Genomic DNA, 21,252 nt, shown 5'->3' on the forward strand with positions numbered 1-21,252 from the left:
TTATAATTGTTGTGTTTTCTTCGGAAGGTTTTTTAGAGATGTTGGAAATTATGTTGATGAATTTATGAGGGCAAGAAAGCGATTAATAGATCATTTTTGTAAAATGTCAAGGACAGTTATTTTATACTAACGATAGTCTACGTCAAACGAAGTGATTTTCAACTACACAATGAACTGAATGAACCTTTCATGATAGTGTATTAATTGTTATAAATAAGAAATATTTTGCTCTACTGGAGACACTGAAGGAAATTTTTAATCCCAATAGTCTGCTTCAATTGCTGAGAATTTAATTATTAATAAATTAACATAATTTCAATGTACTTGGTTGTTATTTTTAGAAAAATAAGTGTCTAGATATCTACAGTCAGGGTTGAATACTTTTCAATTACAGTAATTTGGTATTTGTAATTGTTTATAAAATGTTGATGTAGAGTGTAGACAATTCGTAATTGGTAATGAACTATGAATTACATAATATCAGTGTACATACCTGCCTACTTAGTAATTAACAATTACTTTTTAGTATGAATTTGAAATAAGTCTGGATTGTACAATTTAAAGTTTATTTCTACTGATAAATTTAACAATGATTAGGAAGGTACTAAAATAAACAGATATTATTATTAAATGTGTTTATTATATTATAAAATGTGTTCGAACTTTGAGAATTTAATGTTTATAGTTATAAAAATTTTGATAAAATATTAATTGTAAACTTAAAAAAATCTATTTAAGATACATGTGAATTTGCGAAATTTAACATGAAATTCGTTATCCTTGTTTGAAATTATATTTCCGAAATTCCTGAACAAATTTATTCTTATTTCTTTTATAGTTTTTTTTTGTAAAATATGTAACTAGATACCTGGAAGTATCTTAGAAATTTCAAAATTAACCATCTAATGAAACTTACGAAACCTAACTACCAGAATATTTTATATTCATTAGTAATGAATCTTTACCTATTATTTGTTCTTGAAAACTTTAGCAAACCAGTATTGACATCAGTAGCTATTTATCAAATCACTTATTAATGCTATCCCGATTTTATCAGTGAAATTTTCCATGGTTGGAATTTTAATTCTTTTAATTAATAAACCAATAAACCTTATCTAATAATTATTATAAATAATTTAATATAATATAAACTTTACAAGTAAAATATATTATGATAAGTCTACAAATTCACTATGTAATGAATGCAATATTGTGATTACAAGCTTAAAGATTTACATAATATGTCACTTATACTCATATGTAGATAAAAATTGGTCATTAAAAATGATTTTTATTTTGTACATTAAATACTTACATTATAATTTTTTGGAATTATTAGGAGTAAATTATGATTTCAGATTTTCAAGGAAGAAATTAGAATGTATGTGTATGTAATGCTTCAAAATCGAGTGTTAAAAAAGTTACCAACATCTTACATGACATACAATATACTAGCAAAATGTCTCGATCTGTATCACTTTGATAACTGCATATCAATTTTCTTCCCTTCAAAATCTTGTACACACTTATAAAGAATGTGTTAGTAAAAATAAAATGTTATTTTTATAACAATATTGATTTTTATTTATTCAATATAATTTTTGAGATCAACAACACATTATAAAAATATAACTATTAAAGAAAAAAAAAATTGGAAACTAAATTAATATTCATGTCTTTTTCTTTGTCATTGATATAATTTAATCTTCTTTGGTAGCTACCATTGGAAATCGTACAACACGCAATTCTGTGCCATAATCACATACAATACTATCCGATAGCGTTAATAATTGAGTAACAACATTACAATCAGAATCTCCTAAGCTAAACACTTTCACTGGTTCTCCTGTTTGCACATCCATAATAACTATAGAACCCTGAAATCATAAAAACAATTTTATTTGCACACAATTTTCTATTTTTTTTTTAAATCACAGTAAAAAACTACCTGTCTAGAAGTAATAAGTAAATTATGCGTTAACATCGCCAAATCATAACAATAGACATTGCTCTATATAAAAAAAAAATTAAACAATGAAAATAATATAATAAGTTGAAAAATAAAATATCTCACAATTTGAATACTATTAAGTTGGTGACCATGAAACCTATCCCATACACAAATTTTATCATCTTGACCAATGCTAATGACATAACTAGCTGAACATGTTATACCTAAAACTCCTCCATCATGACTTTGAACTGTATACATGCATGTACCTAGTAGTGAAGTATATTAATAATTACACACATTAAGTATACTTAATTTTTATAATGAAATTTATTATTAACAAACCAGTAACTAAATCCCATACACATAACATTCCATCTTGACTACCAGATGCAGCCATGTGAGGATTTACTTGATCAATAAATAAACATGTTATTGGACCGTAATGGCCATGTAAGGTATATAGTAACTGTCTATCTTCAATTCGAAATACCTATAACACATAAGAAATTAACATAAAATATTGATTAGTAGTTGATAATTACAGAGTCATACTAAGTATCCAATTGGGGCATTGATTAACTAATGGTTTAATTCAATTTTTTCATGAACAAATTAAGATTTTTATTTTTTACAGAAAGTTGTGAGTTAAAATTACAATTATTATCATAATTTATTAATACATAGATAATAAGTACTAACTTTAAAAAATTGGAATAATGAAAAGATAATGAAATCAGAATTTTGTTGTTTAGTTTAGTTCAAAGTTAGTCAACATTTATAGTTTTTTTTATGGTACCTATAAGTTGACTATTTCAATGTCCTCAATACCTATTTTAAGTTTTATTGTAATCAAATGTATTGTGACCCAATGGAAATGATAGCAAATCAATAACATTGAGTACACGGTAAAAAAAATAACATGAGTCAAGAATTAATAGTCACTTATAAAAACTTTACAATAAACATAAATATACTATTAACAACACACTACTATAAATATGTCAGAATAATATATAAATAGTAATGGTCAAAGAGGTTACTTTATTTATCATTAATTATTGAATAAAAGTTACTGATGTACGCCATTAAATAAATAAATAATTATAGTATTTTAATAATTAAACGTTTAAAAAGGCAGTGTTACTTTTTTAAAACAGAAAAAAAATATTGGATATTAAATTTTTTTATGAATATGTCAATATATCGTATAAAAATAATTTTTACTTATATTTAATTTGAGTAAAGGAATATTACATTTATTTTTTCATTTAATATTAATAAATACTAACATATTTTAACATCTTATATTAATTATTATGGTTTTACTAACCTTAAGCATGTGGTCTTGACTACCAGTAACAATATAAGCTCCATTAGTTTCAAGAACAGTAACTGGTTGATTATGTGCCTTTAGAGCTTCTATATGGAGACAACGTACAGTATCATTAGTTGATTTATAAGTGTGAAGAGATGAACCAACACTCCCTGTTCTTACATGTTCTACAGTAATAAATATATTTTGTGTAATTATAATAAATAAATTAAAACAAATAAACATATTGATTCTAAAATATTTACTTCTAAGTGAGAATTTAGTTTTAGATTTCTCAATAGATTCTCTCAAGGTTGATTCACTAAAAATATCAAGCTTAAAGAATTCTAGAGACCCATTCAACCTCACAGCTACTACATATTTATTGATCAGTTTAATTGCTGTAAATCCATCATTCATGTCTCCTTGCCACATACACTAATTTTTTTTTTTTTAATAAAAACAAAAATATTCAATAACTAATATTTAATGACATACTTTAAGTATCCCTCTGTATATATCCCAAAATTGCAATGAACCATCAGCACACCCAAGAACAACAACATTTTCATTACAATCCACACACCATATTGGGAATTGACACAAATTTCATTTTCAGACATTTTTTTAGATCGATTTTCCCATTTATTTTGGTCTGAATTAATAATATGTCTTGATTTATTATCATCTTGGTTTATCGTGTCATAGTTGGTATTTTCAATAGAGATCACATTTTTACACCTTGCACATAATCTAAACACAGTTTGTTTGAAATGTATTACAATTAATTTTATTAAATACAAATTAAGACTTACTGTTCTGTGTTTTTAAAAGACTCTATGAAACTATAATTTGACATAGAATTAGAATCAGAAATAGAGTTTTTAAAATCATTAGGGAAGTCAGCTGATAAATTTAATTCTTCAATGTCATCATCACTAGAATTGTCCAAATTAGACCTTAAACAAAAATAAAATATAAAAATATATTCTTTTTTTTTTATACAACCAGTAAATAGTATCATAATAGAAGATCATACTTTAAAGCAGGGGTCACCAAATGACTGTCCCTAAGCTACATGTGGCTCGTAAATAATTTAATTTGGTAGACAATAAATTTACTCTTTAAACTATTATTTTAGCTAAATGGGGTTTTTATTTTATTTATTGATTTTGATTTTACTTTCTTGGTTAAATATATGCATTAATATCATCCAAAAATGTCCTTAAATGATTATACAAATAAAAAATACATTTTATTATTTTTTTTATAAATGAAAATACAGATTCAAAAATAGAACAGTTTTTGTAATCTAAAAATTTACTTCCACGTTTAAATATAAATCATTATATTGTTCACAATTAATTAATTATAGTTTATTTTTACATACAAAAATGTTGAAAATCACTTTTATGACTTTCAAGTTTTCAACATAATTTTTTATCCCTTTCTTTGAATAGAAACTTTAGTTAATAAAACTTAACATGAAGTATACAAGTTATTAGTTATATATAGTAGGTAATAGGTATACCTACAGGCTACTACATACAGTGGTTCAAAACCCATTCAATAATATGTAATTTTATTTGAACTTTCCAAAATTCCATATTATTAAATAAATAAATAAATTTTAATTTAATTAAAGAATATTTACAATGTTAGTTCATACAACTAATAACCAAATAAGATAAATATTTTAATACGTATAAATTTAAATTAAATTAATTTTTCTGTATTTTATAAATTATAAACAATTATAAAACTGTTGAACCCTAGGGTTAGTTTAAGTACATTTTTCTACCTGAAAATCTAGCCTGGGTTTAAACACTTTAAACAAATTAAATTGAATAATTATATTGTTTTAAGGCATTTATAATTAATACATTAGATAACTATTTATACCTTAATGTATATTTTTGTCAATGCTATAAAATTAATGAAAAAATCAATAACTTAAATTCAATATTGGTGTTCTAATACCTAGCAAAAAAATATTTCATGTAATTTATACTTTTTTAATTTTTTAAAAAGATTAATGAATAAATTATTTATTTATTTATTTAAATAACTAAATATTGAGTAGAATCATTATTTTATACACCCCAGTTCACATAATTAGTTTTCATTAAAATAAAATATTAGTTTTAAAAATGATTAAATTTCCTAACTGATTTTAACGAAATTTACCTATCAATGGTACTAATCAATTCACCGGTTAATGCATTCCAAACATTAATACAACCAGCAAGGCATGTACTAACAATAATATTTCCATATGTAGCAATGCATTCAACTGATTGTGTGTGCCCTTTAAATTCAATTGGAACTGCTTCTAATATTACCTAAATAAGAATTTAAATCTACAAAACTTAAATAAAGTGAAATTAAATTATATAATAAACTATACATACTTGTATACCAGAGTCATGTTGTATATAACTCACATCATGGCTCCATCCAGCTCTCCATTCAGCATAGTTACGACTACAGACACACCGATACAACATTATCAATGTGTAAACTAGCACTAATATGCTAATTAAACATAGAACAGCAGTTAATATTAATTCTGATGGTGAAGTAGGTATAAAAGGTTCAGATGATTTATCCACAACATTGATGTCTTTTCTACTTTCCAGTGGAGCCACTATATGAGTATCTGAAACAAATAACGCACATTTAGGAATAACTATTTATTATATAGGTAGTCTTATTATGAACATACCAACAAAATCAAAAGGGTCAAGAGCAGCAGCAAACGATTTCCAATGGGATGGAAATGATTTATCTGCATCATTCAGAGATTCACGCAATGACATTGCTTCTTCTGGTGTCACAGAATGAGCCAAATGTATAGGTTGTAGTACAGATACATAGGATCCAGCGACACTAATATTATACATGCTTAGTAAAAATTGCCAGTTGTACCAAGAGAGTCTAGGCCAATGGGGCCATTTTTCAGCATTTAGAAGTTGCACATAATACGGTAAATCATTTTCTTGAGACTGATTAGCCTTACATTAAAATCACAAAATTAATGATAAAAAAGATAAATCAACAAAAGCAACAAAAGTTATGAAGATCAATGATCATTTTTTAATTAAAATACCTTTTTGTTAGACTGATGTTCTTGTTTTACAGTAAATCTAGCTTTGTTTTCAATTATAACAGCTCGCCGACCTTCTTCCCATGCAAGAGGAAAATGTATATTCGATCGTTCTTGAATATATGGTTCATTAGTTGCAGATTTTCGTAAATCAAAAAATTCTTGCACAGTTTCTGTATTATATATAATACCAGATATCCAAAATATCATAACCATCATTAACACTCGTTGAACAATTCTTGTAGCTGCCCAAAGATACAGGAATCTCAAACGTTTTGATATTGGCTTGCGTCGGGGATCTTCTAATGAAGCCATAATTTGCAAACCATTTAAGCGTGGATGAGAAGCAGATTTTAACATCACACCACTACGACTTGAATGTTTTAATGCCGGAGGATTAGATTTGTGCATTTTATTGGCCAAATTAGCAAATGAAAATGGATAATATGTTTTTTGGTAAGTAGAGTCATCTACCGATTTCATATTTAATGATATGAGTGCAAGGAAAAAGAACATTTGAAAAAAGAAGTCACATAATAAACCCACAATGGCAAATATACAAAATTCCTAAAAATTTAATTCAAAATAAGATATAAAATTAAAATTTTATGAATATAAAATTACATTACTTGAATTGATGAAACAAAAGTTAATAATCCACCAGTTAAAATAGTAACTTCAATTAAAAGATTTTGAGTTATGGCCCATCCTTCTTTACTTAAACCTTGGGCCAATCTTATTTTTACATCTAAATTTGGAGCTGTTGAACCCACTGATTTTATTATGATCAACATATTTTCAAGACCAACAACAATAACTAAATAAGGAAACACCTAAATAGTCATAAAAATAATATTTTTAAGTATAACAGTATTAAATACAGAATAGCATAATAAATTAAATTACCATTTGACTTTGAATGTTTATAGTAAAATCTAATCCAAATAAAAAACAAAGCCCCATAGTTGTTAAAAGAGTAGATACTACTGTGAAAACAGCTCCAAAACTAATTCCAACCTAAAATAAAAAATAGGTTAATTTAAATTGTACAAAATTAAATAATGTAAAAGAAATAAATACCTTAGAGACAAAAATGTCCATTTTTTTAATAGAGTAATAAATATACCCAAATAAAAGCATATAACATGAGAGTAAAACAAATATTGTTTCATAATTTATTTCTCCAGGGTAATAAATATGTAAAGTTGAAGTGTCTGATAGAACTTGATTTGATTTAACATGCATAGGGTAAATATGTTTCAAATGCGTTTTCAATCCTTGTATATACCTATAATAGTATATATATATTTATAAAAAGGTTTATTTTATTTTAATATAAAAATTAATAAATAATATTTTATTAGTTACTACCATGGCTTTAGATATAGACTATATCTAAAGCTGTGGCTACTACATATAGAAATTATAATTTTGTAGGTATTAAAATAGTAATAATAATAATTATATAATACAAAAATTATTTTTAAATTTAATTCATAAGGTTAGACCTATTAATAATTTATTAATATTTTATTAAACAGAATATTTGAGGGTATTTATAATGTTTAAAATAACTAAAAAAAAGTGATTTACGGAGGCACAAGTTGTTTCATAAATATTGTAATAGCAAATTGAACAACTCTTTGTCGAGGATGTACAGAATATCTTCTAATACCGGTTTCTTTAAGTGGCATACCAAATAATAATTCTGGAATACTAATTTTTATATGAGATGGACTCTGAAATATAAAAGGTTCTATAATAAATTATTAAATATAAAATAATTTAATGTAAATGCATACCTGATAAGTAAAAATTGTTTTTTCAATGCTATCATCAGTACGAAACTCTTCTAAATCTTGATGCCACAAATTAGTAGGCGATACAAGTAAACAACTGAACTCTGGCAATGCTTTTACATCAGAATTAATGTTTTCTATGTGTAAGCAGACATCATTTAAAGAAATTCTAATACATAAAAAATATTTTAATTAATACATTTTAACAATATCTAAGATTTTTTTCAAATAATTACTTATTATCTAATTGATAGTTTCTAATGATTTCAACTAATTTGAAAGATTCAGCTATAGGGCCTCTGAAGGCATCTGACAAAACTAAGTTATCCAACCATGGAGTTACCATTGATCTCAAGACTATCTATAGAAAACCACAAATAGTATTAGAAAATAAACATTTCAAATTTTAATAAAATGATAATATAAAACAAAATTATTTAAAATGGGTTACTTGTTGAATATACACACTGGGTTGTCCATTAAACCATCGATTTGTAGTATTATCTGGCTTATAAGAAGGTGTTATGGTTGATTGTACAACATTGCTGAACAATGGCAATCCAAACAGTGATAAGCTAAAACAATTTTATTTAATATTTATTACACAAACTATAATATTATTATACATACAATCATTTCAAATAAAAATATTAAAAATATTCTGGAAATAATAAGAACATTATATCAAAAATTCAGTGTTGGAACTGGGTTATTATTATTTTTTTTTTATGATAAAAATATTGCCTAAGTTTTACTTATTTCATACACAAACATGAATATTTATATTTTATTAGAAATTAAATAAATACGAATCAATATGATGGTCAGTTATTCAAACTCTTTTTTGCTGTAAATTAAGCATGGTTACTTATAATGGTTGAATGATAAATTTACATCAATTACCTGCATAAAACTACAATTGCAGTAGAAACTGTTAATGAAATGACAGGATGAGATGCACAGAACAGACCATAGGAGTAATATAACTGTGAAACTTTGTCGGGGAGACGTCTAGGCACAGCCAAATTTGTCCAATTCGGATCACCCATTATTCATATAGAATCTGCAAAATATGTTTCGGTCATTTTATGAGCATTTAACTAGTTTGTAGTTTCAAAACAAAAAATTCAAATAATGTCGTACAGCATTCACGTGCACATCTTATAGATGGTTATGTTAACCAATCAACTGACGACTAAGCCTGGTACACGGTAGTAGCTAGTCGACATAGATCATTGATCAAACAATCTGAAGAATAAAACGCGTTGTATTCTGATCGATCCAGAACATCTCTCATAAGCTGGAACAATTAGTTACGTTATTTGACATGCCATTATCCGACCACTATATAATATATAAAATACGAACATTAATCGACCAAGGATAAAAATGAAAACGTAGATGTTATACGAATATCAGTAGAACGTGTTCGCTCGTTATCTGCAAAAAAAATAAGAAATAATAACAGAGAGAAAAAACAATAAAACTTCAAATCACGGTCTTTAGAGTTTAGACTCTAGTCTAAAACATGTTATTATTTTAAGTCTAGAGATTCGCAACGTTAACATTTTAACAGTATAATTAATAACATAATAATATAATAATAATATTACCATTAGGCACAAAACATGCCGTCACCAACCATTAGGACGATGTGATAACGGCAGTATCCGACAACGGATTATGTATAGCCCTAGTCATGGTGGTAGATACTTGATAGTGGACTTGTTGCAGTTGAGGAGGTGGTCGACGGTCGGTGGATACAATGGGTGAGTAATGACTGGAGGTACGTACTACGCAAATTACTCGACTTGGGAGCATTAAATAAATATAAAGATATCTTTATATGTCTATGTATAGAAGTGACTGTATATTGAGTGTTACATCCGAAAATATAATCGTTCATCGCGACAGACTCGCCACAAATTGTAGTTCAAAAGTAAATTTATTCCATTAATAAAAATTTACAATTTTTTTATTTGTCCCTATTGGATCACTTATTTTGTTCTATAAAATATTTCTTCCAACGGTCAATTGTTCCAAAGTCTATTTATTTATGTAATTTTGTAATTACTAATGTTTTAAGCACTTATTACATTAGTAAAATTGAAAATATTAAATATAATATTACATTCAATTTTTTTTTTTTTATTCTTAGTACATTTCAAGACATTCTGCCTATAATAAAACGCGAAAAAAGTTTACAAGAAAATCAAATTAATTCTTTATAAGCGTTTGAACTTTTAAAGTTCAAATTTTTTCGACTTAGGAATTAGGATATTCATTAAAACAATACATAAAAAAGCCATAAATAGATCTTGTAATAATATACATAATTCGATTTTGATAGTAAAAATTTACTTTTGACGAATATTAAACGTGCCAATATACAATATAGAGGAATTATTACTATTTTAATAATTAACTAATATTAATAAATCAATTTAAATAGGTAGTAATCTATTCATTGTACACACTTTAATTTTTAATACATTGTAGACATGTCACATGTGGGATGTGGCCGATAGGAGAGCGTACGTGGGAGGGAGATGCAACCACAGAAATTTTTAATTGGGACCCTAAAATTGAAATTTCAGCCCTCAGGGCCCGTGTTAAAACTGATATTACTAAAATTAAATGTAATTTTTTCTAAAATATGAGCTAAATACTAAATGCATTAAAATATTTTTAATTTATATGGAATAAGGAACGTATTATAATATAACAGTAAGTACCTATAACAAATAAAATACATTAATAAATTAGATGTTGTATGTATAAGTATAAACCGTAATTATAAATAAAAGTGAAAAACTATCTTAGAAAGAGATACTTTCGAGGGAAATTATTAAAAAAAATATCTTAAAATATTGTCAGCGCTCGTTGAAACTCAAGTTCGAACACGATTATGAATAATTATGATTCTATACAGCATCAGTGGCGTATTTACAGGGAAGATATGGAGGATAGATCCCCCCCTTGGACTTTTTCTTTACTAGTAAGTTTAATAATGTTGGTAAGTGTAACCCCCCACCGACCGAGGAAATTATGTTTTCTAACGTTTATCCCCCCTGGACAAAATCCTAAATACGCCACTGTACGTCTGTACAGCATAGCTATTTCGGTTTTTACATTATAAATTATATCTACCAAATAACGAAGAAAACATTTATTTCAAAAAAACTATTTTTTATTTTAAATATTACTTGAAAATATTTTTTCAAGCCGAATAAGCTCAAAACAAACAAATGTGTAAGTTAAAAATTTGTTTTTTTCAAAATGTATTCTACTTACTAGTTACTTAATTTGTTAAGGTCCAATTAATTAAAGAGGAGAGACTTTTGGGACAATTGTCCGTGCTGGTCATCTACTCATGGCTCACCAGTCGGAACTGAATCCGCTGTCCATAATACAACATAATATTATATAATTTATATTTTATTGCAAACAGAAAATATTGAATATTAATATATTATTTCAGGAGATGATGACACAGCACGGAAGAGCATGCGCCGTCTCACGTTATAAAAATTCATTGGTACAAATGCTATTTTAATAGACCAACTTTATTGTAGTTTGGACATTTGGAACAATAAGCCTCAGGGGAGTTTGAATTAATTGGCTCATGAAGATCGCGGAACAAATATTTCTTCGATTATTATAATAAAGGCCGAAACAAATGTGAATTTTGGTCATTAATTCGATTTGAACAAAACGACTTTGGAACAACTATTTCGTGGAACAAAAGGTAGTATCCTATTTCATTAAGTATTAATCCATTCGTATCATTCGTAGTATTCGCACAATCGTACTCATTATCACCACTCGGCACTCATCGACTCCTATAATAGTTGTATTATTCATTATTATTATTATTATTGCCGAAGTAATAATAAGGTATTTAGCGTTAGTGAAAAAAAAAAAGTAAAATAAATAATAATAATAATTTTCTCTACGGTAGTACTGTTGCCAAAACCTATTAGTTTTAGTTATTGTGCGATATTTCTGTCGTCAAACAATAGAATTCGGCACCGTGTTTGGTTTGAGTAACTCAATCGTTTTTCAATTCGTGTTCGAAAACAATAAGCTAAGTAGGTACTCTTTATTATTTGTGTTTTTATTTATTCGCCCAGCTCCGACGAATTAATTCACGGGGCGTAACATTAATATAAACACACGGTTTTTGTTTAGGAATGTCCGACGGAGACGTGGTCAAAGACGGCGTGGACAAGTTGGCGATTCATGACGACGACGAAATCGAATCCAATTACAAGCCACCGCCGGAAAAATCTATTGAAGAGCTGTTGAATGCCGACAAAGAAGATGCGAGTTTGCAGAAATACAAGGAAAAACTACTGGGCGATGCTAACAGTGGAAAAATCATTTTTGGTAATTTTTATAAACAGTTCTCGAGAAGTTATTTATCTAATTGATAATGCTTTACTGTGAAACATTTTTAAGTTAAGAAAAAAAAAGTGTATCAGTAATAATGTTTTACTATAACCACTTTTATACATGTTTAATTTTTAGATTCTTATTTTTTAGCTTATTTTTAATCTAGGTTATACTATTTATAACTAAGTTTGTGTTTATTTCAATACATTTATGTTTTCTTCAAAACATTAAATTATTTTCAAAAAGAGATTGAAAACTATAATAAACACCACTGTATTAAATATATTTTTACCTACCAAATCATGTATTATTGACAACAAATAATGAATAGTATAATTAGATTCAGTTCAATTTAATTTCAATAATTTTCAGTTTTTTAATTATTAATGTAAATATGTAATAACAGTTAACAAGTTATATATTTAATACACATTTAAACCTATGTTATTTGCGCGGTTCATTATAAAGTGATCGGTTCCAAAAGTCATATCAGTTAATATTTTTGTATTTTAGAATTTACCATTTAGTTAATAAAGCCTCAGGTTACATTTGTAATCTGTGCAAATTATCAATGGGTTAAAAATTAAAGTCTGATAATTCTAATTTCTAAGTGAATTTTATTTTTTCTAGATGAAAGTAATCCAAATAAAGTGATTGTCAAGAAATTAGCTTTATGTGTTGCTGATAGACCAGATATGGAACTTGATTTGTCTGGAGATTTAACAAATTTAAAAAAACAGGTTACTATTTTGTTTTAAGTTTTAAACCCTATTTATAGTTTTTTTTAAAATATAATTAAATTTTAGGTGTTCATTATAAAAGAAGGAATATCATATAAAATTAGAATAGATTTTATAGTTCAACGAGAAATTGTTCATGGCCTGAAATATGTTCAAAAGACTTATCGTCTCGGTGTACCAGGTAACGTTATATACTTAAATTAACAGTACTTTATATATCAGGAATTATCAATTAATATATTTTTAAAAGTCACTAAGAATTCAGAAAGTTTTCTTTCATTATCTTAATGTATATGTTTATTAAAAGAAAGTAAAAGCAAAATCAAAATAAATAAAAACCTCATTTTTTAATCTCCACAAAAAAAAAAAATGTGCAGTTTGCGAGCCAAATAAATACCATAGATCCATGGGCCACCACATTTTATAACCTATTATATACCAAACACATGATGTACGTTTTATAAAAGTCCTGCTAATAAGTCCATGATTTAGTATTTATTTAAGACTAATTTTTATTTGTTTTGCTGCAAAATAGTTTGAGGTAAACTAGTCAATATATTACTAATACATGCAGTGGTAATATGGTTCCTTTTTTTTTAGTGGACAAAATGACTCATATGGTTGGATCATATCCACCTAAAATGGAAATACAGAGTTATACAACACCAGCTGAAGATGCTCCCAGTGGCATGATGGCACGCGGCTCATACACGGTTCATTCTCTGTTTACGGATGATGACAAAAAGGAACATTTAAAATGGGAATGGGTATTCGAGATTAAAAAAGACTGGAAGGATAATTAATTTACAGGGAATTTGAAGTATCAGTTATTAATTTATAACAATTTAATTACACACACAAATGGTATAAATTTAATAATTTTATTTTCATTCAAATTTTTTTTTTAGATTTATAGCTGATAATCTTAATTTTAATAAGTCAATTCAGTTTATTTTTCGTATTATTACTATTATTATTTTTGTAATCTTCAACAATTGAACATTGCATGGTCATTTAAATATATATATATATATATATTTGTAATTTTTATATATGTATCAGTAATATTTTATTTAGACTACTTATTATGGTGCCAAAGTTTTAATTCGATCAAATTCTTTCTATCTTCTCAGGTCTCTTAATAAGTTTTGCAATAAATTATGTTAACTTATTAATTTTAGGGACCATGGGATTTTTATCGAACAATACATTTTAGATTTTATTATTTTAATTAACATCACTTAAAAATTAAATATTGTATTTTTGCGAAAGAAAAATAAATTTTTTTATTGTATTTTTTTATACCTCATCGTACATAATTGTATCCACATTTAATTACAATAAGTTTCTAAGTGTTATGTAATGGATCAAATAATAAATCATTATTCAAATATAAATACATTTATTGTTTTAAATTGCAAGCTAATACTAGTTATAAATAATAATAATAATTGTGTTTTTATTGTTTTTGAAAATAGATTAAATTACAGATGGAAAAATGTAATTTCTAAAGACATTGTTTAAAATTTCCTCTACTACGAATTTTAGTAAATTTAACTGGTTTTGTATTCATCTTATAATTAAAATTATAAAATATGATCAAATTAGTGTTATATAAAAAAGATTATGTGTCATTGAAATGAAAGAATACAATTCATTATTAGTAACGACGTCTATCTCGATCTCTTCTATCATGTTTATGGGTTCGACTCCGACTACGACTACGTGAACGATGTCTACTGTGACGACTGCGAGACCTGTAAATGTAAAAACAAATCAAAATAAATAATGAAATATTAATAATAATAAAATTACCTAGATCGTCGGTGACGTTCATTTCGATCTCCACTTCTAGACCGATGACTTCTTTTATCATCTCTTTTATAACGCTCTTGTTCATCAAATTTACGCCGAGCTTCATGTCTTTCTTCATAATTTTTCTATTTTGAAGAATTGAACATAATTAATTTTTTTTTTTAATTTTTAAATTATAAATTAATAGTCTTACTTCAAGTTCTGATAGTTTTTCTCTTATTTTAATAAAACCTAAATGTAATTTTCCTCCAAAATGGTCAGCTAATCTTCGATCATTATCATGAATACCTAAATAAGCTGAACATACATCACACACCCTTAATTTTTGTTGTTGATAACTGCTTACAGGCATTGAATTTCTGTAAGTATCTTCTGCTTCTGATTTTTTTTTACGTAGATCTTCAATCTTTTATTAACAAATATATGTATATATTAATATTTTATACATAAAAAAAATGTAATATGCAACATACTTCTCCCATTAACTTGAGACTTTCATCTACTAAACCTTGGGCGCCCAATTCTTCAGCTTTGGCCAATGTTTGTCCTATTTTCTCAGCTAACTCATGAACAGCATTGGCTTTTTCAGCAACTTCAGCAGTAAGCTCTTCCTGAGTTTCTAATAATCGTTTTCGAGCTGCTTCAGTTCTTCTGTCACAATCACTAATAAATGCTTGTAAATGTTCAGTAGCCTAGAAAAAAAAGATAAATAATTAACCGGTTATTATTGCTAATTGGGTATATATTTTTTTTAAGTTATAAAGGATTTCAATAACCTACATCTACATCATAATAGTGATCAAACTTCTGTTGAGCTTTTTCAAAATCTGCTCTTAATGCATTATCGTGTATTTTTGGACACTCACCAATGTCCATGCGCTGAAATAACATATAAGTTTAATAATACAACACATAAAACAAAATAACATGGAAATTAAGGATTTACATGGAATATTAGGTTGACCTGGAAACATGAAAATATACACAATATAGGGAAAATAGCATTATATCAATTAGTGACTTACGTATCGAGTACTTAACCTCAAAACTTACACTTGCTCACTCTAAGAAGATACATGGCCTGAATGAATTGTGTTAAATAAATATAAATAATATAACATAACATTAAGCAACAAAATATAATTAATGTATTGTAACAGATAGCTCTGTCGTTGTCTCAAAATTGTTTGACTTACAGACAGACGACCATTTACAATTTGCTCACCGACATTGAAGCATTGATGGCGAGCATCTTCCCCATCTTTGTATCATTGTCTTGAAACGAATCAAAACTCAATTCGTTTTTGACTATTCCTAGAGAGGGTGACAATAATCAGGATTAAGAGTAAAACATTCGCATTCAAATAGACGTAATTAACTGAGTTGATGTACGTACTGTCTTCGATGAAGCTACATTTTCAGAATAATTTAGGTAGATAATACCAATCGGTAACTTAGTGATAATTATGAACTACTCACAAAAGATTTGTCGATATCATGGTAGGCTTTGTAGATAAGTTCTTTTTAAGAATAGTGAATAATATAGAATTAAAAGAGTGTACCCTATAGCTAGTTAAAAAAAAAATTACAAAAGGTCAATGAACGAATTCCATAAAAGTTTATTTTATTTTTTATTTTTTAACAAATGCAAAATTATTGTTAAAATGTGTTATATACAATATGATGTCTAATTGAAGTTTAAATGATTTACTGGTAAATATAATATTATAATATTTATAAAGAAAATAAGTTTAATATTTTAATTTATTATTTATTACTAGGAAGCAGATTTATATAACTATAAAAGTAAACTATTAATTATAAAAAAGTATGTACTTTTATAATACATTTTTTTTGAATTATATATATATATATATGTATTATATATATTTATTTTTAATTCTGTTTTGGATTGATTGTCAAAAAAATATATTTGAAAAAAGTATTAATATTTAATTATAAAAGTATTTGTTAACTATTTATATATTGTAACATTTTTTTACTGAAATAATTCCAAAACACTCATAGTTATAATTATAAATATTTTGAACTTGTATGTACTCAAAAATAATAATAATAAAATATTTATTTAATGATATATCATGATTATAAACATTTAATAATTATATTATATTAATCACCTATTATCTAAATCTATATCAAAATGTTCATATTTTCAATTTCTAGCCTAAATTTGTGTGTACTTTATATTACATGCAATCAACCAGATTAATATGTAACTAGATAAAAATCCACACTCTACCAAATCATTTAATATTAAGAATATAGTTATAGGATAGTAAAGTTATCTGCTTCCTAGCTATTACATTTTATTATTTTTAAAATAACAACAAACAATAAAAATTTGTCATAGAAAGTATTAATAAAATATGATTGTATAATTTTAACAATTTAAAATATAAGTAATAATGTAATATTAACTTAAAAATTAGTATTATTGGTACATAATAATAATAGCCTTAGCTCGTATTAAAAAGTTTGATTATTATAATTATTGTTAGGTAATTATTTATAGGTTTATTAATGAGAAAATATAAATTAACAAAATCTTAAATCCCATAAAATAACGGAATGAAACATTTTTGTTCTTAATTATGTCTAAAAATTAAAATTAATATTATTCAAATGACTCAAAAATAATTTGTTTATTAACTTAAAAATTCTAAATTAACATAATATTAATATAATATTGAGAAAAATTAGAAATGACAGATTTAAATCAGCAATATTTTGTATAATAACTACCTATTTAATTGTATGAACATTTTAACATATTTAAATAATTTTATCCCTAATAAAGAATAATTAAAACATAATTAAAACCCAAAAATTGTTTACTTACGTTTTTTTCTTGGAAGTATTGTGTTAATTTATTACAACAACTTAATTATTTGTATATAATACATACTATTATATAGTATTAAGTTTATACAAAACAACCAACACTACATATTATGTTAATTTTAAGGTAATGGATATAATACAAATTAATCAACATATATACTAGTACTCACAATAATAGATGATTTTTCAGACTTTGATAATACTACCTACGTGTTAGTTATGTATTATTTGTTTTAAATAAATTTAAATCCAAGAAAAAAAATAATTAAAATTTTTATAAGTAGACTTAGTCAATTTTAAATAAATGTTATATTTATTTTAAAAGTTTACTAATAAAATAATTGTTTATTTAGTTTATTATGTACCTAATAAGTTTATTTTATTTCACTCTGACAAGTATAAATTAAAATAAAATATATTATCAATAATAAACTTAATTATAATTTGGATTGCAAAATTAATAATAATTGTTAACTATAAATTTATTTGATCATTGAACATTGTTACTTTAAGCAAAAATCATAAAGGGTGATTAAGATAGGATTTACTCAGTTCAAACTTGTGCTTAGATATTTCAGTGCAATATATGTATAAATATAGATAATTTACAATCATAATTAAAAGAAAATATTATGTTTAATTCAAGAAACCAAATATTTTAAGAAAACAAGCATATCGCATAAGATATACCAAATATATCATACATATTATTGAATAGCATATGACTGCGAACAATTTTTGATTTAACTTTATCAAATGTTTATACTGACCAATGTTATTGGTGAAATATCAGTAATATATCCTACATATTATGTGTACTTAAAAATGATGCATAGGTATTCAATAACATTGCCAGAGCTTAAAATAAAACATTATAAAATAATTAGTAGTATATTGTTTTATTTTCTATTATTATTAAGTTAGTAATGGTATAAATTAATATCTAAAACGATTAATTTAATTAAGATATATTGAATTGAAAAATGGTTTTGTACTAAAATGTTGTAGAAATACTTAAGACATTCCAAATTAACAATAATACATAAAAAAAAAAAAAAAATAAAATAATAGTAATAACAAAATAATAAGTAGATTGACATGCAATTAGTTCTTATTTAACAAATGTTTTCATTTATTTATGTACTTAAAATTTTTTAGTAATAATATTATTTGACCTAAGGTTTTATTTTAGTATTTAGGTGCATAAAATGATTTTAGAATATTTCATCTCAATGTATAATATTAAATATGATACATTTTGGTATAATTGCAGTTTAGCTACTACGGGATCTTTTTCATTTTTTTTCCTGAAAAACGTATTTCAACGAGTTAAAAACAATGGTGCTAAAAAAAATTTACGTGATCATTATTTTGGAAGTTATATGTTTTCAAAGTTCGCGATCTTACCTATGCGGGGAATGCTACTTTAATGGCACGCGGAGGACTTCAAGTCTGGCAACCGGAGCTGATAGGCGAAGGAAGCCTATATAATAAACTTATGTAACTTTTATAGGCTATCAAGTCTAGCAACCAGAGTCGGTAGGGAAAGAGAGGTGAATTTAGTTCGGCGACTGAAGCTGGTAGGGGAAGATAGGTTAAGTTAGGATATCCATCAGCCGAAAAGGAGGGCCGAGCCTCCATCTAACATTCTAACGAGATGTTTTGCAACTGGAGCTGGTAGGTGAAGGGAGCTACTATACTTGTTATTTCGTTATTTATCTGTTACCTCTGTTTTTTATCTTAAAATCTAAGTAAAATCATTCAAAAGCAGGAGTACTTCATGAAGATAAACATATCACAAAATGTTTAGAATCACGATAATTACGATTTCATTTATATTTGTGTAATCAATAACCTAATTTAATATAATTATAATCTTAATTTTATTAATCATTACATTGATACATTGAAAAGGAAAGTACAATGCTGTAAGTATACGTAAAATTGTAACATTTGAAGGATATAACTTACTAAATAATGATTTGTGCAAATTTTTTTTGGTACCATCATTCTGAACTCATTGAAATATTTGTTTAAAGAAAAAAAAATCAAAAAAATTGCTTAGTAGCTAAACTGCAATTGTTTCCATAATTCTAAATAAATATATTTTTTCTGTGAATTATTTAAATATATGTACCTATGTTCATGTTATTGAATTTATACTTTTCAGAATAATGTTAGAATACTCTAATAAATATCATATTAATATTAAGATTAATTTTTGACCCAAAAGGATTTTTGTTAAGTTTCCTCCGGGTTACAAAATTCATTTCATATATCCTAATATGTAATATTTATATTTTTATTGAATAGGTAGTACAATATTAACAGTACAAAAACGATCATTTGTTTAATCTGAATTAATAGAATAATATGTCTAGTATACTTACGGTAGATGCTAATATGTCATGAGGACAGCAATACAATAAGAAACTCTTACAGACTTTTGGATCATTGAATTGCACTTGGTATCTACTCGTTTCCCCTGTAATAAACAATATAATAATAGAAAGATTCAAATAACAAAATAACAATTTTTTCGAGGACATTTTGAACTTACCGTTTCTGCCAGTACCCATGAGCTGGTCCAACATGGCTCTCATTTGGTCGTGAGCGGACATAGTTGATGGGACGCCGTACCAGAGGTCTAGATTAGTATTTTTAATTCACAGATATGTAAGGGATATAGACTTATTAGGTGAAATTTAATTGGTATTGTAAATGAAGTGAGAATTTTTAAATTGTAATTTGCACAGACGTATTATTGAATAATAGGATAGAAAATTGAAAACAACGATATATAAAATTTAACGTGTTAACACACTTTAATTTACGATTTTGTAATGGTAAATAATCATTTAAGAAAATTACACGAATGTTAAAAATGTTTGGTTGCAGTGTGACCAACGGATCAACACTGTACTACTACAATGTTGTGCAATGGTAATCAAAAATACAAAAAAGGGCGGGATTTAAAATATTTTAAATAATAAAACTTAATATTTAATTTAATCTGTTCTATTATTAAAGCATAAGCTTAAATGTTGGGTATATTACACAAATTAAATTACTAAATATAAATTAGATTTCTCCTATTACGTTAATAAGACGATGACAACACACACGCGGGCGTGGTCCTGTCGTCCTTATAAATCATAATAAAATCAGTTCACACAACAAACATAGCATAAATGATAATTATTGAGAAAATCATTTATTTAAACAACTACGAAATATTTTATATTAAAATAAAAAACTAGAAATTT

General features: G+C 25.8%; 3 protein-coding genes across 8 annotated transcripts; 1 reads left to right on the plus strand and 2 right to left on the minus strand.

The window, feature by feature from the left end:
- Positions 1-1,557: 1,557 nt before the first annotated feature.
- On the minus strand, positions 1,558-9,769 carry LOC114122624 (sterol regulatory element-binding protein cleavage-activating protein). The gene is given in 23 exon segments (XM_027985330.2): positions 1,558-1,877; positions 1,949-2,011; positions 2,075-2,220; positions 2,297-2,444; positions 3,285-3,454; positions 3,533-3,704; positions 3,765-3,856; positions 3,859-4,019; positions 4,082-4,225; positions 5,454-5,608; positions 5,678-5,925; positions 5,992-6,280; positions 6,376-6,939; positions 7,002-7,205; positions 7,279-7,389; positions 7,453-7,660; positions 7,966-8,111; positions 8,175-8,340; positions 8,408-8,532; positions 8,623-8,746; positions 9,075-9,234; positions 9,315-9,471; positions 9,540-9,769. Coding segments are annotated over 21 exon segments (3,759 nt in total). The 5' UTR covers positions 9,221-9,234; positions 9,315-9,471; positions 9,540-9,769; the 3' UTR covers positions 1,558-1,700.
- A 1,505-nt stretch (positions 9,770-11,274) lies between these two features.
- On the plus strand, positions 11,275-14,350 carry LOC114122626 (rho GDP-dissociation inhibitor 1). 3 transcript variants are annotated; one of them, XM_027985338.2, is made up of 6 exons: positions 11,275-11,423; positions 11,653-11,919; positions 12,363-12,560; positions 13,197-13,306; positions 13,373-13,487; positions 13,907-14,350. In XM_027985338.2, the coding sequence occupies exons 3-6, from the start codon at positions 12,365-12,367 to the stop codon at positions 14,107-14,109; spliced, it is 624 nt and encodes a 207-aa protein (XP_027841139.2). In that variant the 5' UTR covers positions 11,275-11,423; positions 11,653-11,919; positions 12,363-12,364; the 3' UTR covers positions 14,110-14,350. The 3 variants fall into 3 exon arrangements, with proteins under 3 accessions (XP_027841139.2, XP_027841138.2, XP_027841140.2); XM_027985337.2 differs by lacking the exons at positions 11,275-11,423; positions 11,653-11,919 and adding an exon at positions 12,015-12,262; XM_027985339.2 differs by lacking the exons at positions 11,275-11,423; positions 11,653-11,919 and adding an exon at positions 12,021-12,266.
- A 338-nt stretch (positions 14,351-14,688) lies between these two features.
- On the minus strand, positions 14,689-20,828 carry LOC114122625 (putative RNA-binding protein Luc7-like 1). Of its 4 annotated transcripts, none has more exons than XM_027985333.2 (7): positions 20,547-20,828; positions 20,377-20,471; positions 15,902-16,000; positions 15,595-15,813; positions 15,315-15,527; positions 15,122-15,246; positions 14,689-15,063 (listed from the first exon to the last, which is right to left on the minus strand). In XM_027985333.2, exons 1-7 carry the CDS (start codon positions 20,605-20,607, stop codon positions 14,967-14,969), a joined length of 909 nt encoding a protein of 302 aa, XP_027841134.1. In that variant the 5' UTR covers positions 20,608-20,828; the 3' UTR covers positions 14,689-14,966. The 4 variants fall into 4 exon arrangements, with proteins under 4 accessions (XP_027841134.1, XP_050060970.1, XP_027841136.1 ...); XM_050205013.1 differs by lacking the exon at positions 20,547-20,828 and adding an exon at positions 16,347-16,435; XM_027985335.2 differs by lacking the exons at positions 20,377-20,471; positions 20,547-20,828 and adding an exon at positions 16,347-16,806.
- Between the last annotated feature and the right edge of the window lie 424 nt (positions 20,829-21,252).

Source organism: Aphis gossypii, chromosome 3 (assembly GCF_020184175.1).
Source record: "Aphis gossypii isolate Hap1 chromosome 3, ASM2018417v2, whole genome shotgun sequence".
NCBI classification, from domain to species: domain Eukaryota; kingdom Metazoa; phylum Arthropoda; class Insecta; order Hemiptera; family Aphididae; genus Aphis; species Aphis gossypii.

Bases quoted from the DNA above. Each gene is read 5' to 3' on its own strand.
- LOC114122625 (XM_027985333.2), bottom strand. From the start codon at position 20,607: ATGTCCGCTCACGACCAAATGAGAGCCATGTTGGACCAGCTCATGGGT. The intron at 15,814-15,901 runs GTAGGTTATTGA...TTTTTTTTCTAG, and splicing joins ATCACTATTATGATGTAGAT to GCTACTGAACATTTACAAGC. The intron at 15,528-15,594 runs GTATGTTGCATA...TGTTAATAAAAG, and splicing joins GTCTCAAGTTAATGGGAGAA to ATTGAAGATCTACGTAAAAA.
- LOC114122626 (XM_027985338.2), top strand. From the start codon at position 12,365: ATGTCCGACGGAGACGTGGTCAAAGACGGCGTGGACAAGTTGGCGATT. The intron at 12,561-13,196 runs GTAATTTTTATA...TATTTTTTCTAG, and splicing joins CAGTGGAAAAATCATTTTTG to ATGAAAGTAATCCAAATAAA. The intron at 13,488-13,906 runs GTAACGTTATAT...CTTTTTTTTTAG, and splicing joins TTATCGTCTCGGTGTACCAG to TGGACAAAATGACTCATATG.